The sequence below is a fragment of the Psittacula echo genome (assembly GCF_963264785.1).
Source record: "Psittacula echo genome assembly, chromosome: 16".
In the NCBI taxonomy this organism is placed as follows: domain Eukaryota; kingdom Metazoa; phylum Chordata; class Aves; order Psittaciformes; family Psittacidae; genus Psittacula; species Psittacula echo.
The window spans coordinates 6,719,465-6,737,778 of NC_137752.1; the positions used below are offsets into that span (position 1 = coordinate 6,719,465).

At 47.6% G+C, this 18,314-nt stretch overlaps 1 protein-coding gene across 1 annotated transcript in view; it reads right to left on the reverse strand.

The window, feature by feature from the left end:
• The window catches only part of COL27A1 (collagen type XXVII alpha 1 chain), a gene marked incomplete at its 5' end in the record, with an annotated part of 149,780 nt that extends 148,345 nt beyond the window's left edge, over positions 1-1,435 (reverse strand). The window contains one exon of the mRNA XM_080630648.1: positions 1,380-1,435. Within this exon, the coding sequence (XP_080486774.1) occupies positions 1,380-1,435 (56 nt within the window). The remainder of the gene's footprint in view (positions 1-1,379) is intronic.
• Between the last annotated feature and the right edge of the window lie 16,879 nt (positions 1,436-18,314).

Here is an 18,314-nt window from a genome sequence, read left to right on the forward strand (position 1 = left end):
GCTGCTCTTGGTCTTTCAAAGCAATCTTTATCTGTGCGTTCCCTTTTCCACTTCATCTTTGACACACAGATCCCATCACACAGTCCCATGCTGGCACTTCCCTGCACACCATGCCCAGCATCAAAAAGGTGCAACTGAGAGATGCAGTTACCAGCATCCCTAAGCATGCCGTAGCCACGTCTGCACAAAAAACCACTCTAAAGCACTGAAATCCGGTCCTTTCGAACACAAACCCCCACAAAACCTCGAGGAGAGCTGTTTGCAGCCCCTGGGAGCAGTCCTGCTTCTCTCCACATAACTCCACTCACACAGACACAGGCAGGGAGAGCCTGCCCCAGCCTACAAAGGAAACTGCACATTCATCCACATGCAAGCTGCGGCTGCCGGCGGAGGGGTGACACCGGGGTGCAAAGGGATGGAGGGGGGGTATTCCCAAATCCCATCACCCCTTTTCTCCCTCCTTTCATCCCATCTCCCAGCCCCTCCTGGCAGGAGCAGAGGGATCCTGCTCACAACTTTCCCCAACTGCCAGGCAGAAGAATCCCAGCCTTTTCCAAGGGAGTGTCGGTAAATTATCATTACATCCGACAACGCAACCAACAGCGCTTAACCCTTTGCTGCTCGCCGGGAGGGAAACCAACAACAACAACAACAGATTTAACAATGGGGATAGGAAAAGCGGGTCCCGGCTGTGCGAGAATGGGGGTGTGCGAGCGGTGGGTTTATTCATACACACGTATACATGCATGCGAAGAAGCAATTGTGCGCCCGTGGGTGCAGCGGACACGCGGGGATCGTGCCACCAGCACCCTCCGCCTCACCCGCGGTTCTCCCGCTTCCCGGAGGACGATCCCAGGTATTCCTGCCCCCATATCCCGAGGGAACGAGGTCGAGGAGCAGCACCGCAGGAAGGGCTGCGGGGCCCCCCCAGTGCCCGGTGGAGGTGTGCGAGGAGGAGCGGGGCGCTGGAATCGCCGCTTCCTGCATCCCGCATGGGGAGAACATCCCCCCGGAGCTGCTCCCGCGCTGGGGGCTTCTATCCCGGGTGCATGGGGATGGGGATAAGGGCTGTTTGGGGGTTTTCCTGCCCTTCCCGGCTCCAAGCTTCCCGCTCTCACCCCTTCCGCACACCGCAGCCCCGCTCCCCCCCCTTCCCCTGCTCCAGCAGCGTGGCCTCCCTTCTCTCCCAGCTCATTCTCCTCTCCAGCCCAGGAGTTTTCACATCATCCCCTGGCAGAGGAATGTCTCCCCCCCAGCCCATTCCCGGGAGCAGAGCTCCCTTCCCGACCCCGCTCTTCCCTTCCCGGCTCCCCTGCACCCCCGTCCCGCCCGGGATTCCCTTTCCCCAAGCGCCGGGAGAAGCCGGACTTTGTACTCACCCCCTGCCTGCTGCTGTAGCTCTGAGTCTGGAGACCGGCTCTGATTCCGGCTCCATCACGTTTAGTGCATTGTCTCTTTCGGGCAATTTTTGCAGCAATCCATCAGAAAAAGGGGGTCAGGCCGGTTTGTGGGTACATCCTTCCCAGGAGCTCAGCTCTCTGCCTCTCTAAGGGGCTCAGCTGTGTCAAAGACACCCCCTGGCCCGGACGGCTCACTCCTTCCTCCTTCTCTTCTGGGTCCTTTTGCTTACACAGATCTTTTAATCCCATTTAACTCCCTCTCGGCAGACTGCAATTACCTTGGGAAAAAGGAGAGAGAACAGAAAGTACACGCTAGGAAGCCAGGCTGGCCCATGGTCGCTGGATTTCTCGCCTCTTTTCTTTCCCCTCCTTATTAATGGTACAATTTCTGGGAGCTCTGATTTCCAAAAGTCCTTGATTTAAAGTGTTTGGTTGGGGTTTTTTTTCTCCCCTTAGCTGTTACTTTGTTGTTTGGTTGGTGGTTGTAATTATTGTTTATTTTGCAGTGCAGATGTGCCTCCCACCCCCCCTTACACCCCCCCTCAAAGGATCTCTCCTCTGGACTTAAGAGAGAAGAGGAAAAGGCAGATTTGGAGAAATGAAAATGATTTAAGGATGGCTCCGAGGCCTCTCTCTGCTGCCCTCGTCTGTAACAGTGAAGCACTTACAGAGAGAAGAGTAATACCGAGCAAATAAATAATTAATGAACAAGAAACTCTCTTGGGCCATTGAAGCGATGAAGACCCTGCCAGGCTCCATGGAGGAAGGTGCAGGCCCCTGCTCTGGGGAGGATGCTGATGGAGGTGGTTGCTCCTCTGCTCTCACTGCTTGGGAGCCATAAGCCTGCAGCCTTCCACCTACCCCACCATGGATCTCATCACCAGGTACCTGCCTTGGCTTCTATCTTGGGTTGGTTGGGAGCCTATGGAGGGGGGTTTGAAGGAGAAAATCTCCCCCCCTGGCCCTGCCGGCATCCTCACCCTGGTCCCACAGGGAAGGGGATTAAATGGTGGCATCTCCCCTCTTCTCCCAACACCAAGTGATGGAAGCTGCAATCCAGGAGGGCAGGGAGAGGGGAATGAGTTCTCTTATACAAGTTCCATCAGGGTAAATCAGCTCCCAAGTCCACTTTAGCCAGCTCTGCCAGCAGAGGGGACTTTTGCACGTGGATTAAACCTTCATCCCTGTGCTCCCTCCTCTTCCAGCTCTGGCAAAGCCCCACACAGCATGGACCCAGCCACTGCGCACACCCTGAGGTGGCCAATAGGTTCCTTTTATCCGCACCGGGACACAGCAAACCCCTCAGCTCCGTGGGGTACCCTCAGGGCAACCCATCACACGGAGCCCTCCCACCTCCTCCCTGCACCCCTGGGTGCCCCCACAGCCCTGCTCTCTTCCCCTTGCACAGCATCCCTGCCTTGGGCACTTACTTTGCAGCGAGGCGAGAGGCTGGGCAGCATCTCCTCGCAGCCCCATGTTCATTGGCATTCATTTGTCCCAGCAGCTTACAACAATTTCTATTTCTTAAAAGAATAATAATTAAAAAGGAAATAAAACGGAGGAAAACAGCCGAAAGGACCTCTCAAACCCCTTTCTCCCTCCTGTCCTACGGTGTCTCCTGTGCTGGGGTTCACAGCCCCCCTGCTTTCTGGCAAGGCTGAGGTCCCCCCAGATTCAACAGATAATCCTTCCCCAGGGCTGGCTCGGGCAGGTCCCCCTCAGGCCGTCGCTCCACTCGTGGGTCATGGATACCGCAGGGATCCAGGAGTGAAGAGGGGCTGCGGCCGGGCGCTGGGAGGGACATGGATGTGAAAGAGGTGGGAATTCTAAGGCTGCCCTTGTCCTTTTAAATAGCTGCAGGCAGGGACCCGGCTCCCTGGCGGGGGTGCCCCAGGTATCCGGTTTCAGCAAACAGCAGCTAATGAGCAGAGATCCAGCCTCCGAGGGGCAGGTTCAGCGGCTCTGCGGGGCAGGGGCACCCCCGGGGACCGCATCGGGAAGAGATGGGGCCGAGGTGATGCTGGAGGAGGGAATGGAAGGCTGCGGGTCACTGCTGCTGCAAGGACAGGTCCTGCGGGGTGCTGAGCATCAAAGCTGCATGAAGGTATTCTGTACCTTGCCACATTATCCCCCCAGTACGTGGGGAAGGACCAGGCAGAACTAAAGCATCTTGGATCTGGTTAAGGGCTCTAAACTTACACAAATAAGCCACAAGTAGGATCAACATTGACCCATCAAGCACCTGAACCTGAAGCAAAAGGAGGGTGATGTTAGTGTAGGACTGGCCTGACTCAGAAATGCAGGTTTCACTTAAACTGACCTCAGAATGTAGCCCAAAAGTTGAGGTTCCCACCATAAATCAGATCTCATACACATAACGCCTTCCATTACCATGCTAAGGACTTCTCTCCTTAAACACATATATTCAACTCAGTTGTGGTTTTGCATCTCCCAATTTCTATAGGCATAAGGTTCTATTCATACCTTTGCTGTGAAACGTCTGCATTTTGCTTCCTTGCTATAAGAGGTAAAGTGAGTAATAGCAATAACAAACTTTACAACAAGCAGTTTTATGACTGGGGTAGGTAATGAACAGCCTCAGGATCCACTGTCCTCAATGAAACCTCAATGAGTGCACATCCAGGTACTTGTAAGAAACTCCTATGTCCACACAAACCTGCCTCTGGACCCTCGGAAGGGCCAGGAGCCCAGACCACCCATCCAGGTCAGCTTTGAGGATTAGCGCTTCAGGGACAAAAGCTTGTCAGAAATCACATAAAATCTCAATTTCTTTGCTATTTTGTTTCCCAGCTGCTTTTTCCATGTTTCCCAGTCACGCATTCCTCCTATTCCAGCCAAGCCAAAGTGTTTAAGATAAAGCTTTCATTTATTAAAGAGTACTTTGCAAAGAAATGCATGGAAATTCCTTTGCTGTTGAATACACCTTGTACCCTCCTGCTTTATCTTTCCTCTCTTCCAAACCCAAGAGGTATTTAATATCCTTCCTTCCCCTCACAAAACCCTGCTCTACAAAGACAAGAACAAGGCCCTGGCTTCCCAAAGTGAGAACCAGAGCAGATGTGCTCCATCTTTGTGCAGAGATGTATGGGAACGGATGCCTATTGGGTAAGGACTGGCAACGCTTCAGGTTCAAGGACCACCATAAATCACACTTGGAACCCCATCCTCAATACCTTTCACATACTTAGATGAACACTTTCAAACTAAACACATGCACAAAAGCTTTGTGAACATGGAGACATGAATGTAGCCTAGTGGTAGGAAAAAGGGAATTGGTTTAAAACAAAAGGAAATCCAACGCTGCTGAAGCCAAGGCTTGTGCCAAGTGAATTCAGGTTCAAAAATTAGATCTCATTCTTCAAGAAGAGGAAAGCCACAACGTATGATGTGAATAGAAATAGATGTAGCAGATTTATTTGTCTTCCCTTCCAAATTTAAATAGAAGCCATTTTAAAACACTAAACAAACCAAAGGAAATCAGCCCAGCGGTGAAATATGAAACAGGGAGGGAGCAAAGAGACTTGGAATTGACTGTTCCAGTTTAATTAGCCAAACTAAGGGAAGGGGAGGAGGCAATGCTGCCCCGCACCACCCAACGTGGGGAACAGGGAACAGAACACTTGCTTTTGACAAAACACACCTCTCCGAAAAGCAGCCTGTCATTACTGCCTGGATAAACACAGTGTTTAAAATACCCAGCCCTACTTAGCAGTGTTCCAGAAGGATCAGTTCCCACCTCTCCAAGGATCCGTAGCTCGGTTCAGCATCAAGGCTATTTATTAATGTAATTTTGCCTCTCTGCTCCTTTTGGAAAGCCAAGCGTGAAGGCATCTGAGAGCCATGGTGAGCACGCATTACAGCTGGGCTGCATCACTCAGTGCCCAGCTTGAAGGACCAGAGGAACCCCAGGCACTAACATGGGTTTGCCCTCCCAGCTTGGTTTGGCCTGAAGAACAAGTGTTCAATCATCTTTCCTTTTGCTCAAGGCAGAGCATCCCACATCACCCACTGCCCCCAGAACAAGGAATTAGAGGGATATATTTGGATAAATACCTTATTCAGGTTGAAACCCATGGCATGGCCAGGCAGAAGGCAGAGGCAGTGGGAAACCCAAGGCACTGGAAAAATCCTGTGGGAGGGATCAAACAAACATGCGAATAAGGTGGGATAAAAGAGCCTTTCACTGCCCTCTGGGCTGAGGATCTGCACCCAGCCCAGACTGGGAACATCTAAACTTGGTGCCTGGCTGAGAGCTGATGGAGCATGAGGGAAAGGGAGCCCACCTTGTGGGAAGGGACATTGCCATGGAGGGTGATGGTCCCAGTGGTCATGGGAGGACACAGTTATGTGGCTGTGCTGTGTGGCCCAGGATCTCATGGAACAGGGCTGCTGGGGAGGGCTGGATCCACATCCGTGACCTCAGTAGGAACAGAGGATGAACCATCCACAGGAATAGGACTCATCCCCATGTAGTCACTGTAATCCAGGCAGCAGCATAGGAGAGATCGGGCCATCCTGGATCTCCAGCTCCTGGGGATGTCTTCTTGTAGCCTGACCTGGTACCTTTCCAGCAAGAAGCCCCTGGAGAGCTGTAGGCAGGGGGCCTGGTACTGATCCCTGGCACAAACATTAATGCCAAAGTGACCATTTCTATCTATAGTTGCTCCCTTTGAGAGCAGCCCAGCCCCTCTGCCCCTGTGTGCTCCATACTTTGCTGTAATGCTCTCCCAGGTATGTAATTCCCTGCACAGGATTCACTTATCTCTACACAACTGTTTCTGTATTGAACATCACCACGCTGGCACGTCTCACACTCATGAGCTCTATTTGAATGACTGCCACTATTTTACACACTGGACTAAAGTCTGCTTTAGCCTGTAGGGACTCGGTCATGAGCAGAAACCTGCGGATGAGCTCCATTGGGTTACTGAGAACTCTCCACCCATGGCACAGTCAGGATCTCCCTGACGGCAGAGCTGGCCTGGTTGGGGTCCAGAACAATGATGTTCCTATTCCTTTTTCTCTTTCTGGCTTAGACCATCACTCCAAGAATAGGCTATTTCAGCTGAGAAGCAGAACACGCAGCACTTCCAACTTCAAGGACCGTTGTCTGACAGCTGTTTTGTGATGCTAAAGCTGCTCTGGGTTACACCTCTTGTTCCCAGTGTGCTATGAAGAGTAATTATACAAGAGATGTTCAGAAAGCTCAAACCCATGTAACCAAGCTACTGCCCAGTGCTGTTTCCCCCTCCCCACAGCCTGACACAGCCCGTCCCAGCCTGTGCCACAGGGCTAGCAGGGACATGTTTGAGCTTTGCAGCCATTTGATGTTAAATGCTTTACATTCTTTTCAGGAACACTAAAGGCTTTTGTCTCTTGACCAGTGCTCTGGGGATGCCACGTCTGGCAAAGACTGATCTTGTGCTTTCCAGCTATACCCTCTCACATCGGGCTGCCCGGCCAGCAGAGAGGTAGGAATGGCTGTTAATCATTAAACGCAGCCTTTTTCTGTCGGAATGGAAGGAAACACAATGCAGTGACACAAGTCCAAGCCCACCCTTCCCAAGGAAATGCTGCCTGCTGATTACAACTCTGTCATATGTTTCTATTTAGATATTTAGAGCAGTACAGCTTTACAGGGTAGCTAGAAAGCAAATAGTTCAGGTGATGTTATAAGCAAGCAGGTTGAACTGGCAGGTAAGCTATGATAGAGTAATGCATTGGAATGCTTTGACAGGAAGATAGTACGGCTCCTAAATCCTGACTATACAGAGTATCAAGCAAAGGCTGCCTGGTTTTGCTAACATCCCTTTGTTTTCCCTGTTTCTCCACGCGTTCCTAAGCTGTATTCAATCTATCCCTGTTTTAGGAGCTATTAAATCACCGATGCTACCAGAAAACACAAGTCAACAATATTGACAGGAAACCTGGAGAGGGGCTTTGGACAAGGGCCTGTAGGGACAGGCCAAGGGGAATGGCTTTAACCTGCCAGAGGGGAGACTGAGATGAGCTCTTAGGCAGAAGCTCTTCCCTGTGAGGGTGCTGAGGCGCTGGCCCAGGGTGCCCAGAGAAGCTGTGGCTGCCCCATCCCTGGCAGTGTTCAAGGCCAGGTTGGACACAGGGGCTTGGAGCAAGCTGCTCTAGTGGAAGGTGTCCCTGCCTGTGGCAGGGGTTGGAACTGGATGAGCTTTAAGGTCCCTTCCAACCCAAACCATTCCAGGATTCTACGATCAAAATCCCCACAGGGCTGCTGCATGGGAAGAAGCAATGCTTCCAGTCTGGAGGTTTGCTAGTTAAATACATCAGCAAGCACAAGTGCTTTAACCAAGGACCCTGCTTGGCTGGTGGAGATGGCCATGTGCTACCCTAGTGAGTGCAGGTTAGGTGATGTTTCTCTAAAGAAGGAGCACATCTTCCTTCATGAAACAGAACCACTCAGCGAGCCTGGCCTGTTCTGAACACATGGGACATCACTGGGGAGCTGCAGGCGACAGACACTGGAAGGTACCAACTACCGGGTCCCACCAAGTCCTTTCAGAGAAGAGATGCTCTTTGCTCTGTGGATGCACATGCTAAACACAAGGACATGGTGTTTGCTGCTGCTGGAGCTCATTTGCACACCCAGCAAATCTCAAGGCTGAGGTCAGAAGGGAGACAGAAATCAATGCAAGACCGTGGCCTTCAGGAGACAGCGGGTTACAATACAAATGCCTGCTACAGAGATTTAGTGCAAGGGAAAGTAAGCCCAGGTCAGATTCTGTGTAGTTTCAGTAGGGAGGGGAAGGGAAGAAGAGCTTAGAAAGTATCAAAACAACTCTTTGTTGCCCAACATTGAAGGTAGCGCTATTTAAAACAAACAAAAAGCTATTTGTTTTCACAAGTGAAACAAGGTTTATTTGTTTTGCTGGAGGAAAGATACTTTCCTACAGCTGTAGGAAGCATAACCCTGTGCCCTGCTGCTGGTCAAGCCTGTGGGAGCAGTTTATTGGCCAAAGGGAAATCATCCCTGCCTTGTGGCAGGAAGAAATTGAAGTAGAAATGGTAAGTCCAGGGCAAAATGAAGGAAGGGTGACACTAGACAGGGTTGAGGTCTCACTGGGCTCACTAATGACGCTAAAAGATGCTTTTTGAGCAGTGGCAAGGATGAGATACCCCTTGCATATACATACATTTATATTATGCAAAAGCTTATACTCCGCTAAGTCGAGGTATCGACACCAAAATGACTGCAGTCTGATTTGTGTGAGAGTAACTTTCAGATACAAAGCAATAGCAGGGAATTGTTTAATCTAAGGTATGTTGTACTACTGCGCACCACTTCCTTTAGTAACCGTGTTCAGCTGTTTCTGCAATGGGTTGCTCATCACTGTTGCGATGTAGCTGGAAAGAGGTGCCACCTTGTCACCTCATTTCCAACCAGCTGCTTGGTCCCTGATGTCTCACACTGAACCAGTTTCTCCTCTGCCTGGAGGCAGCGGTGTCCAATGGGTCACACGCTAAGATCTCAGCACAGCTCGGGTTTGGTTTTCACTATTCCACTGACCTGCAGAGCAACCCGAGGCAACTTAAACCATCGCTTTTGTGCCAGTATTTTCTTGTCTCTAGAGAAAGCTTGTGATATAGATCATCTTATGTGTAAAGAGGTTTAAGACCTTCAGACATAAAGCGCTGCCAGTGAACTATTATTTTACTATGCAGTTGGCAGCATCCTCTTCTGCAGGAGAAACTGTAAATCTATTTCCCAACCAGCTTTTATATTCACTCCAACCTGCCATCATCCAGATGAACAGTTCATTAGAGATCGTGCATGGTTTTATCTGGCTGTAAAGTCCCATGTGAAAACGCCCTGCCGATTAGACGTGCAATTCAAATACATCTTCTGGAGTACAGCAGACAATCCCTAGCACTTTATCTGCACTGACTGAAACGTAATCTGTGCCACTTAGAGCAGAACAATGCTCGATTTCTTCATACTTCGCTTGAATTGTTAACACAAAAAGCAGAAACACAGCCCATTTTCACAGTGAAGTTCTCTTCTGACACTCAGTACGTTAACCGAGAGTACACAAATCTGCTTCAAAGCCAATAGGCTTCTTTTTACTTCCAGCAAACACACTTCTTCATATCTACGCGCTCTCACTCTCTTTCCACTTCAATAGCAATAGTATTTGGTAAAGCTCTCAAAGGTGGAGCCACTGCAGAAAGACTGTATTTACTGATGTTTGGGTCAGACCTAATAAGAGACCTGGTTGCGTCTCTGCTCCTCCAGTTAAAAAAATCAAGTCAATATTTATACACCCACTGGTGAAATTAATCCCCTCCTCCCAAAGCAGAAGGAAATAAAATGAAGTGATTGAATGGGATTTCCTTATTGGGCTTCCTTATTTGCATTCAGAGTTTGGGAAGCGTTATGTCATTGTAATTTAAATGCAGTTGTACTGTCCAGAGTGCATCAAAGCAGCTTCACTGTGGGACTTTTCCTTCAGGACCAAAAGCTCAGGAGCCCTTGTGTGCTGCTAAACTCACCACTGATGTGGGGGACACAAAGCACAGGTATGACGGGGGCTGGACCAGCTCCGTTCCCACTAAACACCCTCTGATGGGGCCAAACATGCAGAATGCAAAGCAGTGATGTTCCAGCAAGTTAGATACAGTATAAACAATTTAATCAGCATTGTTCCAGCAATCCCAGCATGGAGATGCAGTCTAAATCCTGTCAGGGCCAATGGAAAGACTCATATTGACTCCTCAGGCCTCCAGAGCATGCTCTGACTTCACTGGGACTTCTTGCTTGGACAGACCCACAGCCTTGCTGGTGCAAGATAGAAAACTTGTGTGGAGGGCATTGGATAACGAGACCACCTTTTTACCTTGGGATGAAAGCCAGGAGGGGAAAGGGGAGCAACAGCCCACTCTCAAGTTGGGCACACAGCTGCGTGTGACAAAGGTTCTATTACTGGTAAGGCTTTCTAAAGCCAGCTTTCGTTAATATAATGGAAATAAAGCTCTTAATCTCAGGTTGTAGACACAGATGAAGGCTAATACACCAGTGCCAAGGATTGTGAAAATGACTGGTTCAAGGTGCTTCCACTTTTGTAACTCCAGAACAAACACCATTGTTTCAACAGCTTGATGTTCTAAAAGCACTCCATATCTGCCCCCAGAATCTCTCCTGTACATAGGAAAGGGTTTCCTACACCCCAAAATATTCATTTGATACCCTAACACTTTCTATTCATCATCTATTGTTTCCTTCTGACTGTAAAATATTGATTGACAAGCACTGAGCATTATTTCAACAATCTTCTGGTTTATGATTCCTCATTTTAACACTATGCGCAACAGGCACAAAATCTCAGTGCTTAGACACAAGATAATTGCCATTTCCAAGGCTGCTGCCAAGATGCTGCTCTCTCCGCTCTCTACAAATCCCTAAGCATCCTTAAGACAACTGGATGCTCCCACTGGCTTGATTGGGGTGGTGCGAAGACAACGACAGCCTTGATAACTGCCTTGGCTGGGTTTAGAAGATTCCTGCTCCCTTCCTGCTCTCCCTTTTAGCCACCAAACACAGGCTCTGGAATGAGTCTTTCACACAAAGCAGCAAATCCTTGTGTTAACTCTATTATATACGTCTTTTCCCCACATCCTTTGAATTGCAATAGACGGTTAACATCCTCTTACACCATACACATCAACAGAAGCTATTGGTTTCCTTAAAACATGTGTTTGTACACAGCAAATGTACCCCCCTCTGTATTGTACCAAAAGAAACCTGGTCACGTCCAACCTCCTCCTATTATTTGCCATGTAATAGAAACCCCAGGCACCCAACTGGGGTCCTCGTTGTGCTCAAGCCGGACAAGTGCAAGGAAAACACCCCAGCACTGCAGACAGCACGCTTGAAATTAAGAGGGGAAAAAAGAGCCCCGAGGGGACACTAACCCCAAATCACATAAGCCACGGATTTCACATCCTACCTCAATTCCCTTATGGACAAAGCAAACTGAGAAACAACCCAAGACTTGGACAAGCTGAGCAAGCCTTGCCCAGCACATTTCCCTTTTAGTGCACTGAGCTGTAAGGAACACACATTACAACCTTCTCAGGCTGCTCAAGAGTATCATATCACAGCATCTATTCCCTGTTTTAACATCATTAGGCTGTACGCATGCAAGGCTGGCAAGGGTTTGCACACATCATCCATGTGCTGAAGATAATGAGTTACCACAGATTTGCCAATTCTTTCTTGGAAAGTGTCTGATGGAGGTTGATGGTTCCATCTTCGACCCACTGTCCCAGAGAAAACCTTATTCACAGCAGCCAGAGGATTTAAAGAAGAGCAACAAAAGAGGTGCTAAAATATGTGCATAGAATTCATTCCATCACCACAAAATCAAAGCTGCTGTGGATGTGAGAGGGAGAAGTTCTGGTCCTACGGACAGCAAACATGCCATAAAGCTGCAGATAATAACTGTGCCTTCCTCCAGCACTTGTGATGGGTCTTTTGGCTTCACCACAGGTTCATTTGTGGAGACAAGCCTGGAGCTCATCCATGCTTCCTTGCCCATCACACATTCCTCTCCCCCTGTTCCAGATGAATGAGGTTTGCTTTGCAAACAGGGCAATTGGGAACCTCTTCTTTTGCTGGGCGTCTTGTGTGCCAGATGAGGACAAGAGCAAGAGGACAGAGGTAGGGCTGTGGGGTTACAGGATTCTCCATGAATCCAACTTCTACAGCGAGCAAGTGGCAAGCACCAGGGTTTCTTACACACACACCAACTTCTCCAGGCTCGTTTACCTTGTGCAGACCCCCTCAGCAGCAGTTTTCAGTTGTCTGAGCCCGGGCTGTCTGTATGGAAGCCCTCTCCTGCTCCCTGCTGTGTGCAGCAGAGCCCATTTGTTTGCTCAGGCTTTCCTGATCCAAAGTGGGAAAAGCTCTTTCCGTTCTTGGTGCAGGGAAAAGAACGACCGTTGCTGTTGGCGTTGCAAGCCAAACCAGCTCATCTTTAGTGTGTGGAGCTTCTAAAGCCGCAGTTGTAAGGACTTAAGGGAAACTCAACATTGCTGGAAGGACACGCTAATGCAGGTGTGGAAGCAGCACAGAGCGGAGAAAGGGGAGAAGGCTGGGAAAGGCAGCCAGGATCTCAATCCAACTTTCCGTTTTAGGAGTGCAGAACACCGTATTTCTTACTGAAGGACACAGGGAGATAAAGGTGTTTGGCGATTCTGAGAGCTAATTGCAAACAGAAGAATTCAGACAATAAATCCACAGCGAAGTACCAGCTTACATTGGGGTATTTTAAAGTCTTTATACAACTGTGAAAACCTCCAAGATTCCAGATTGCTCCATGAACATCGTAGGAAAATCACTCTTATCCCAGAAATCCAATTCCACCCTTAAACTATAAACCTGTCTTTAATTATAAAGGACTGTCTCTTGACAGTGTAGCTGTCGGTGCTGACCTTACCACGCACTAAAAGGGATTCAAACGTTGTCAGGAGACAAAAGTAAAGCAAAATGCCCAAAAGGATTATTTTAATGCTCCCACCTTAATATTTCCTATCTGTAGCAGACTTCTGTTAAAGCTCCAGACAAAGGGAAGGGTTTTAGGGCTCCTCCTCTATTCCCTATGAAAAGGAACTGGAAGTTTTCCCACCTTGCCAAGACCCAGTTCCTGACTCTCCTGACTTCCCTCCTAACTGCAACCACCCCCAAAAGAGGCAAACACAGCCATGGGGCACAAGAAGGCTTTCAGGTCTTAATGGATATATTAAAGCTTGGTGAGCGATTGAGCACAACCAATAGAGCCCATCATGGCACATCATAGAATGATGGGGGCTTATCTGAGACTCCCCCCAGCCAACACACTGGTGCTTCCCAGCGAGCAGACCCTGAGTACCCATTGCTTTGTTGCCAGATTTAGAGGAAGGGCTGTCCGTGACATCCCTTGGTACGTGCTGGGGACAGGGAGCAAAGGAGCCTGTTCCATGCAGAAGGGACCTTGCCAGGCTGTGCAATGGGCAGCAGCATGAGGCAGCAGCATGGCCTGAACATAGGAGGGATGTAGACCTGGTGGAGTGAGTCCAGAGGCCATAAAGACACAACCAGGCTGAGAGAGCTGGGTTGGTTCAGCCTGGAGAAGAGAAGGCTTCTTAAGGGGAGACCTTAGAGCAGCTCCAGTGCCTGAAGGGGCTACAAGAAACCTGTAGGGGTTTGGAACTGGATGAGCTTTAAGGTCCTTTCAACTCAAACCACTCTGTGATTTTTATGAACATCCTCAAATGTTGGTTTTGCTCCAGCAGAGGCATTGAAGCAACCTTTGGTTTAAGTCCCGCTCAGGCAGCCTGAGAACCAGACTGGTCCCAGTGGCAGCACAGGCAGAGATCTTTAATCCAGGCTTCATCACATGCATCCAGCCTAACACAATCCCCACCTAAACCCACCAATGCCTGATAGCATCCAGGACATCGTATTTCCTGACGATCAGTTGTGTTCAAAGCAGACGCTGGGCTGAGGTCTTGCCTCATGGGATGAGCGTTGTAGAGAGCTGCAGCAGGCAACCTCCCACCACAGAGCATCTCATCTCATTTCCCACAGCTATACCACCGCATTTCCCTGCTATCCATTCGCTTCCTTCCCTCTGCCAGCCGGTTACTGATCCTCCCACTTCATCCCCTCATGGACAATGAATGTCTCTAAGAAACAACCCACATGCTTGCAAGCACAAAATGCCACTCCTGAGGCAATGCAGAAGGGACTTGATGCCATGAGATGCCTTCTTCAACTGAGACAACAGACTGCCATACGCTCAAAAGGATTCAGGCATTGTCAGAAGACAAAAATAAAGCAAAATACCCCTTTGTGGGCATGTTTCCCAAATTTCAACTTCCTAAGCTCATTCTTTTACTTGTTTTTTGCCTATTATCTCTCTATAACAACTTGGGAAAGCCAAGCATCCATCTGTAACACAACGTCAGGGTGAAGATGAGCCACGTCCACCCTCATCCTGCTCTGGGACTACACAGGGGCTGTGCTGAACCCCTGCCTTTCTCACAGCAGCATCATTCAAGGTCTCTGGCATTTTGGCACAACTAAATATAGACTTTTCATTCCCACTACTTGGCAGCTCATGCCCTGGGGGTATTCGTCTCTGCTCTGATATTTCTGCTGCAAAAGGGCCAGTACTTGCACTTCTAATTTGTTCTGCTTTGAATATCACGGCAGAGAGGGGCAGAGTCACACTGTGCCTCTAAACCCAACAACAGTCACTTCAGTGCTGAGCCTCAATCCATGCTTTAATGGCCCTAATTTTCTGGCTTCTGATCAAAATGTCCTTAAAGAAGATATTGCCCCTGGGCTTTGAAAACAAGCAGAAAGAACAGGATAACCTTTGTGATACTCTGCTCCCTATCATCTACAGCCAAATCTACACAACCTCATTTTAGTATCTCCTTAGCCCAGCCTGGTACACGAAAGTTGAGCAAAGCTCAATGTGAAATGGCTCCTTAACAATGCAAACCTCTCAATTTGCTTATATCATTTGGGGAAGGCATGGCAGCTCCTTCATCTTAGGAAATATGAATGTCTATCTAGTCTCTGAATACATGTAAATTCAACATCTGAGATTTGAATTCCAAGCTGGATTGAGATGGGACAAATTACACAATTCCAGCGGTCCAGCTTTGGTACTTCAAATAAGGCAGCTCCTCAGGATGGCACCAGAAATATAAACCCACTCTAAACCCCCCAAGCTGTTCCTCTGCTCGTTGAATCCCTCAGTACAGACAAATCTGAGAGTATTAGGGAATCTTAGATTGCTTTTATAGTATATGAAAGTATATTATACAATGAAAGTATAATATACAATATATAGTATAATATATATAATATATATTGTATATTAGGGTATATACAGAGTATACAAATGAATACATATAGAGTATATAAAAGTATAATGTATAGTATATTCATTTACAGTTTTAACCAAACAGGCTTTAAGTCATTGCTAGAAATACTAGAATTGTTTTCAGAGTAACTTACAAAGTTGAAGTCTATTGAATGCTGAGTTTAAGATGTATTTAGTTCTCTGTTCCATCACCAAAGCTGTTGCACTTGTACATGGTTTTAGCTATTATAGGACTTTGCAGAACCTCAGCATGCTTTACTGCTTTGGTGCCAAAGGTGCAATGAAAAGTCCTGAGAAACTAGTTTCAAGCTCGTATCAGCCAGCACCACCATTCTATAGGATGCTTACTCCCATAAGCAGATAAACTACTTCCCCTTTAGAAACATGGAAATGCCAATGGAAAAGATCTGCAGTGGTTTGCACCGGGTCTATAGCACAGTCAAGGTTGTTGCTGTAGCCAACACTGATGCTGAGAACAGACAAGACTGTGGGTACCATAAAGCCCTGAGTATTTAATGATGAGCCAGGTATTTCTGATCACTTTTCAAAGGTTGTTTCAGAAATAGTCTGAAATGAAGAAAAAGAAACATTTCAGTGTGCAAACACTGGGAAAACTCTCTGGGATTGCTTCAACTTTTCCTTCTCCAGCAGAGAAGTTGGACCAGACTCACAAATACCTTTGGTTGACCTGAAGTGAACAACTTTCAGCATCTAAGCGATCCATCTAGAGCTCTTTGCCCAGATCCAAAGTTATTTAGTTTTCACAGTGCAGGTGGGCCTCAGCTAAGCAGAAATGTCTGTGCTGGGGACATTTACTACTTAACATACAGGACTCTAGACCTTCATCAGAGCAGAATCATTTCCCTGTTGCTTTGGCCTCCACTTAGAGCCAGTTCCTAAGGCAAAGCTGGTGCCTGAAGCCCAAGAAATGCTCTTAGGCTAGAAATCATGCTTGTTTGCATCTCTCTCCTGTTTGGTGGGAACATCAAAGCCAATCAAATCAGTTCACATCACAGGTTCCTCGTCCTTAAAGGAAGTAAACCTTGCTTTGCCATTTGCTATTACTCTCAGCATCAGCTCAGGAGGCTGATATCAAAGGGGTGACAGACTTGTTCACACATTAACAGTGAAGTATTCTGAAGCAGTTTTGGAGATGTGCACACAGATTTCTGGTCCTCATTAAAATTAATGAAAGGTTTGTGTTCAAATGCTTCTGCTGCCTCAGAAACCTCAGTCATTATGGTTCAGAAGTTGTCTCTGTCATACAAACCCTCCCAGGATGATTTACGAAGTTGTACACGAGTTATTATATTTAAAGTCATGATTATCTTTTAAGGTTAAGTTGTATATTAGGAAGAAGAGAGAGAAAAGGCTTCAGGAGAGATTGATGGAATAGAGTCAGTAAAAGGGAGCGCAGCATATTAGGAGCTGAAGCATCAGTAGCACATGAGCATAAAAAGCAGAGAGAGCAAAACCAGCTGGACTGAGCACAGAAGCAGACAGGCAGCAGGGACTCTTCAGATGCGAGTGTTCAGATTTGTTTAACACTCACAAAGCCAAGAGAGGACTGAAAGAATAGAAGGAGGGATAGTGCAGCAAGTCCCTCTTACACTCAGGGACAGAAAGCATATCCCCAAGGATTTCTATTAACCTTGTATTTTAATACATACAAACCCCATTCCTTATATTTTCATAGTAATCTTTTCACTGGCTGAGTTGCCAAAAGCTTCTGCTTTGCACCAAGTTTCTGCCTTCAGAGGCACTGCAGAGTGGAACATGAGTGAAATGACTACCAGGCAGAGGCAAGCCCCAAAGATTGCCATTACCTAATCCTGTACCATTACACAGCTTTGTGAGGAATATTCCAAGGTTTTGGGAAAAGGCTTACAACAGCTCACAGTGTTCCTGCTGCCCACCACGAACACTGCCTTTATCCATCCTGGAACCACACTTGCACTCCTGCCTGGAAAAAGACAGGGAATTACAGTGAACCTCAGAAATGTTGAGGAAAGATTCCTTCAACCTCCAACAAGACTGGCTTATTCTGTTATTACAATTCCCTGGAAATTGCTACGTAGCCATCACTGGAGCATAAAATTGCATCAGGAGCCTCCAAAACGTTCCTGTATGTACATTCCAGGAGATGCTTAGCAAAGCCTCATGTGCACAGGGGACTGCAGAAACCCCATTACCCATCTGCAGCACCAGAGCATCGATCTCTCAACGCAGAGCATCGCAGCCACCCGCTAAATGGGTTTTTGATTGGCCACGTTGTTTAAACCAACCACAAAGTTTCATAGCAAACATTGGGCTGCCAGGCAAAGGGTCAGTCCCAAGGCTCAGACCGGCTTCATGGAATTCTTCCACTGGTTCTGGGCTGAAGTTCAAGTGAACCTCTAGATGGGGAGATGGGTTTAAAATTGGCAACCCTGTCCGATTTAATCAAGAGTCTCATGATGCTTGGCACATTGCTCAAAACCCCAGCTCTTGGAATCTAGTGCAAGAAATCCAATTGCTGCTTAAAACCCTCAAACCCTCTATTCCATGTAAGCATTCTGCAAACCTGAGACATAAGTTCTACAGACCTTCGTAAGAAACAAAGAACATGACGGACCATTTAAGTCTCCTTAGTTTTGGGAAACATATTTATGACTTTTATAACCATCTGATATTAATAGTTTCTGTGTTTCCAGAATCACAACATGAAAATTCTTCCTCAAAACTGTGGCTAACTCATTTGCATTGAAATTTTAGATCTATTAATTCAAAGAAAAATGCAAAAAGAGAGAAAGGGAAATGAAACATTCCCTTTCTCTAAACATCCAAATAGCATTTAAACCAGAATGAGCCATTTCCTCTCTCTAACTTATTCTGCTGTATGTTTTTGCCATATAAAAGTTATTCAAGATACTCCTGACTGACCTACAGTCTCTAGAACACGGTGTTGTGCAGGGCGTAGAGCAGGACCTCAGATTAAATCCAT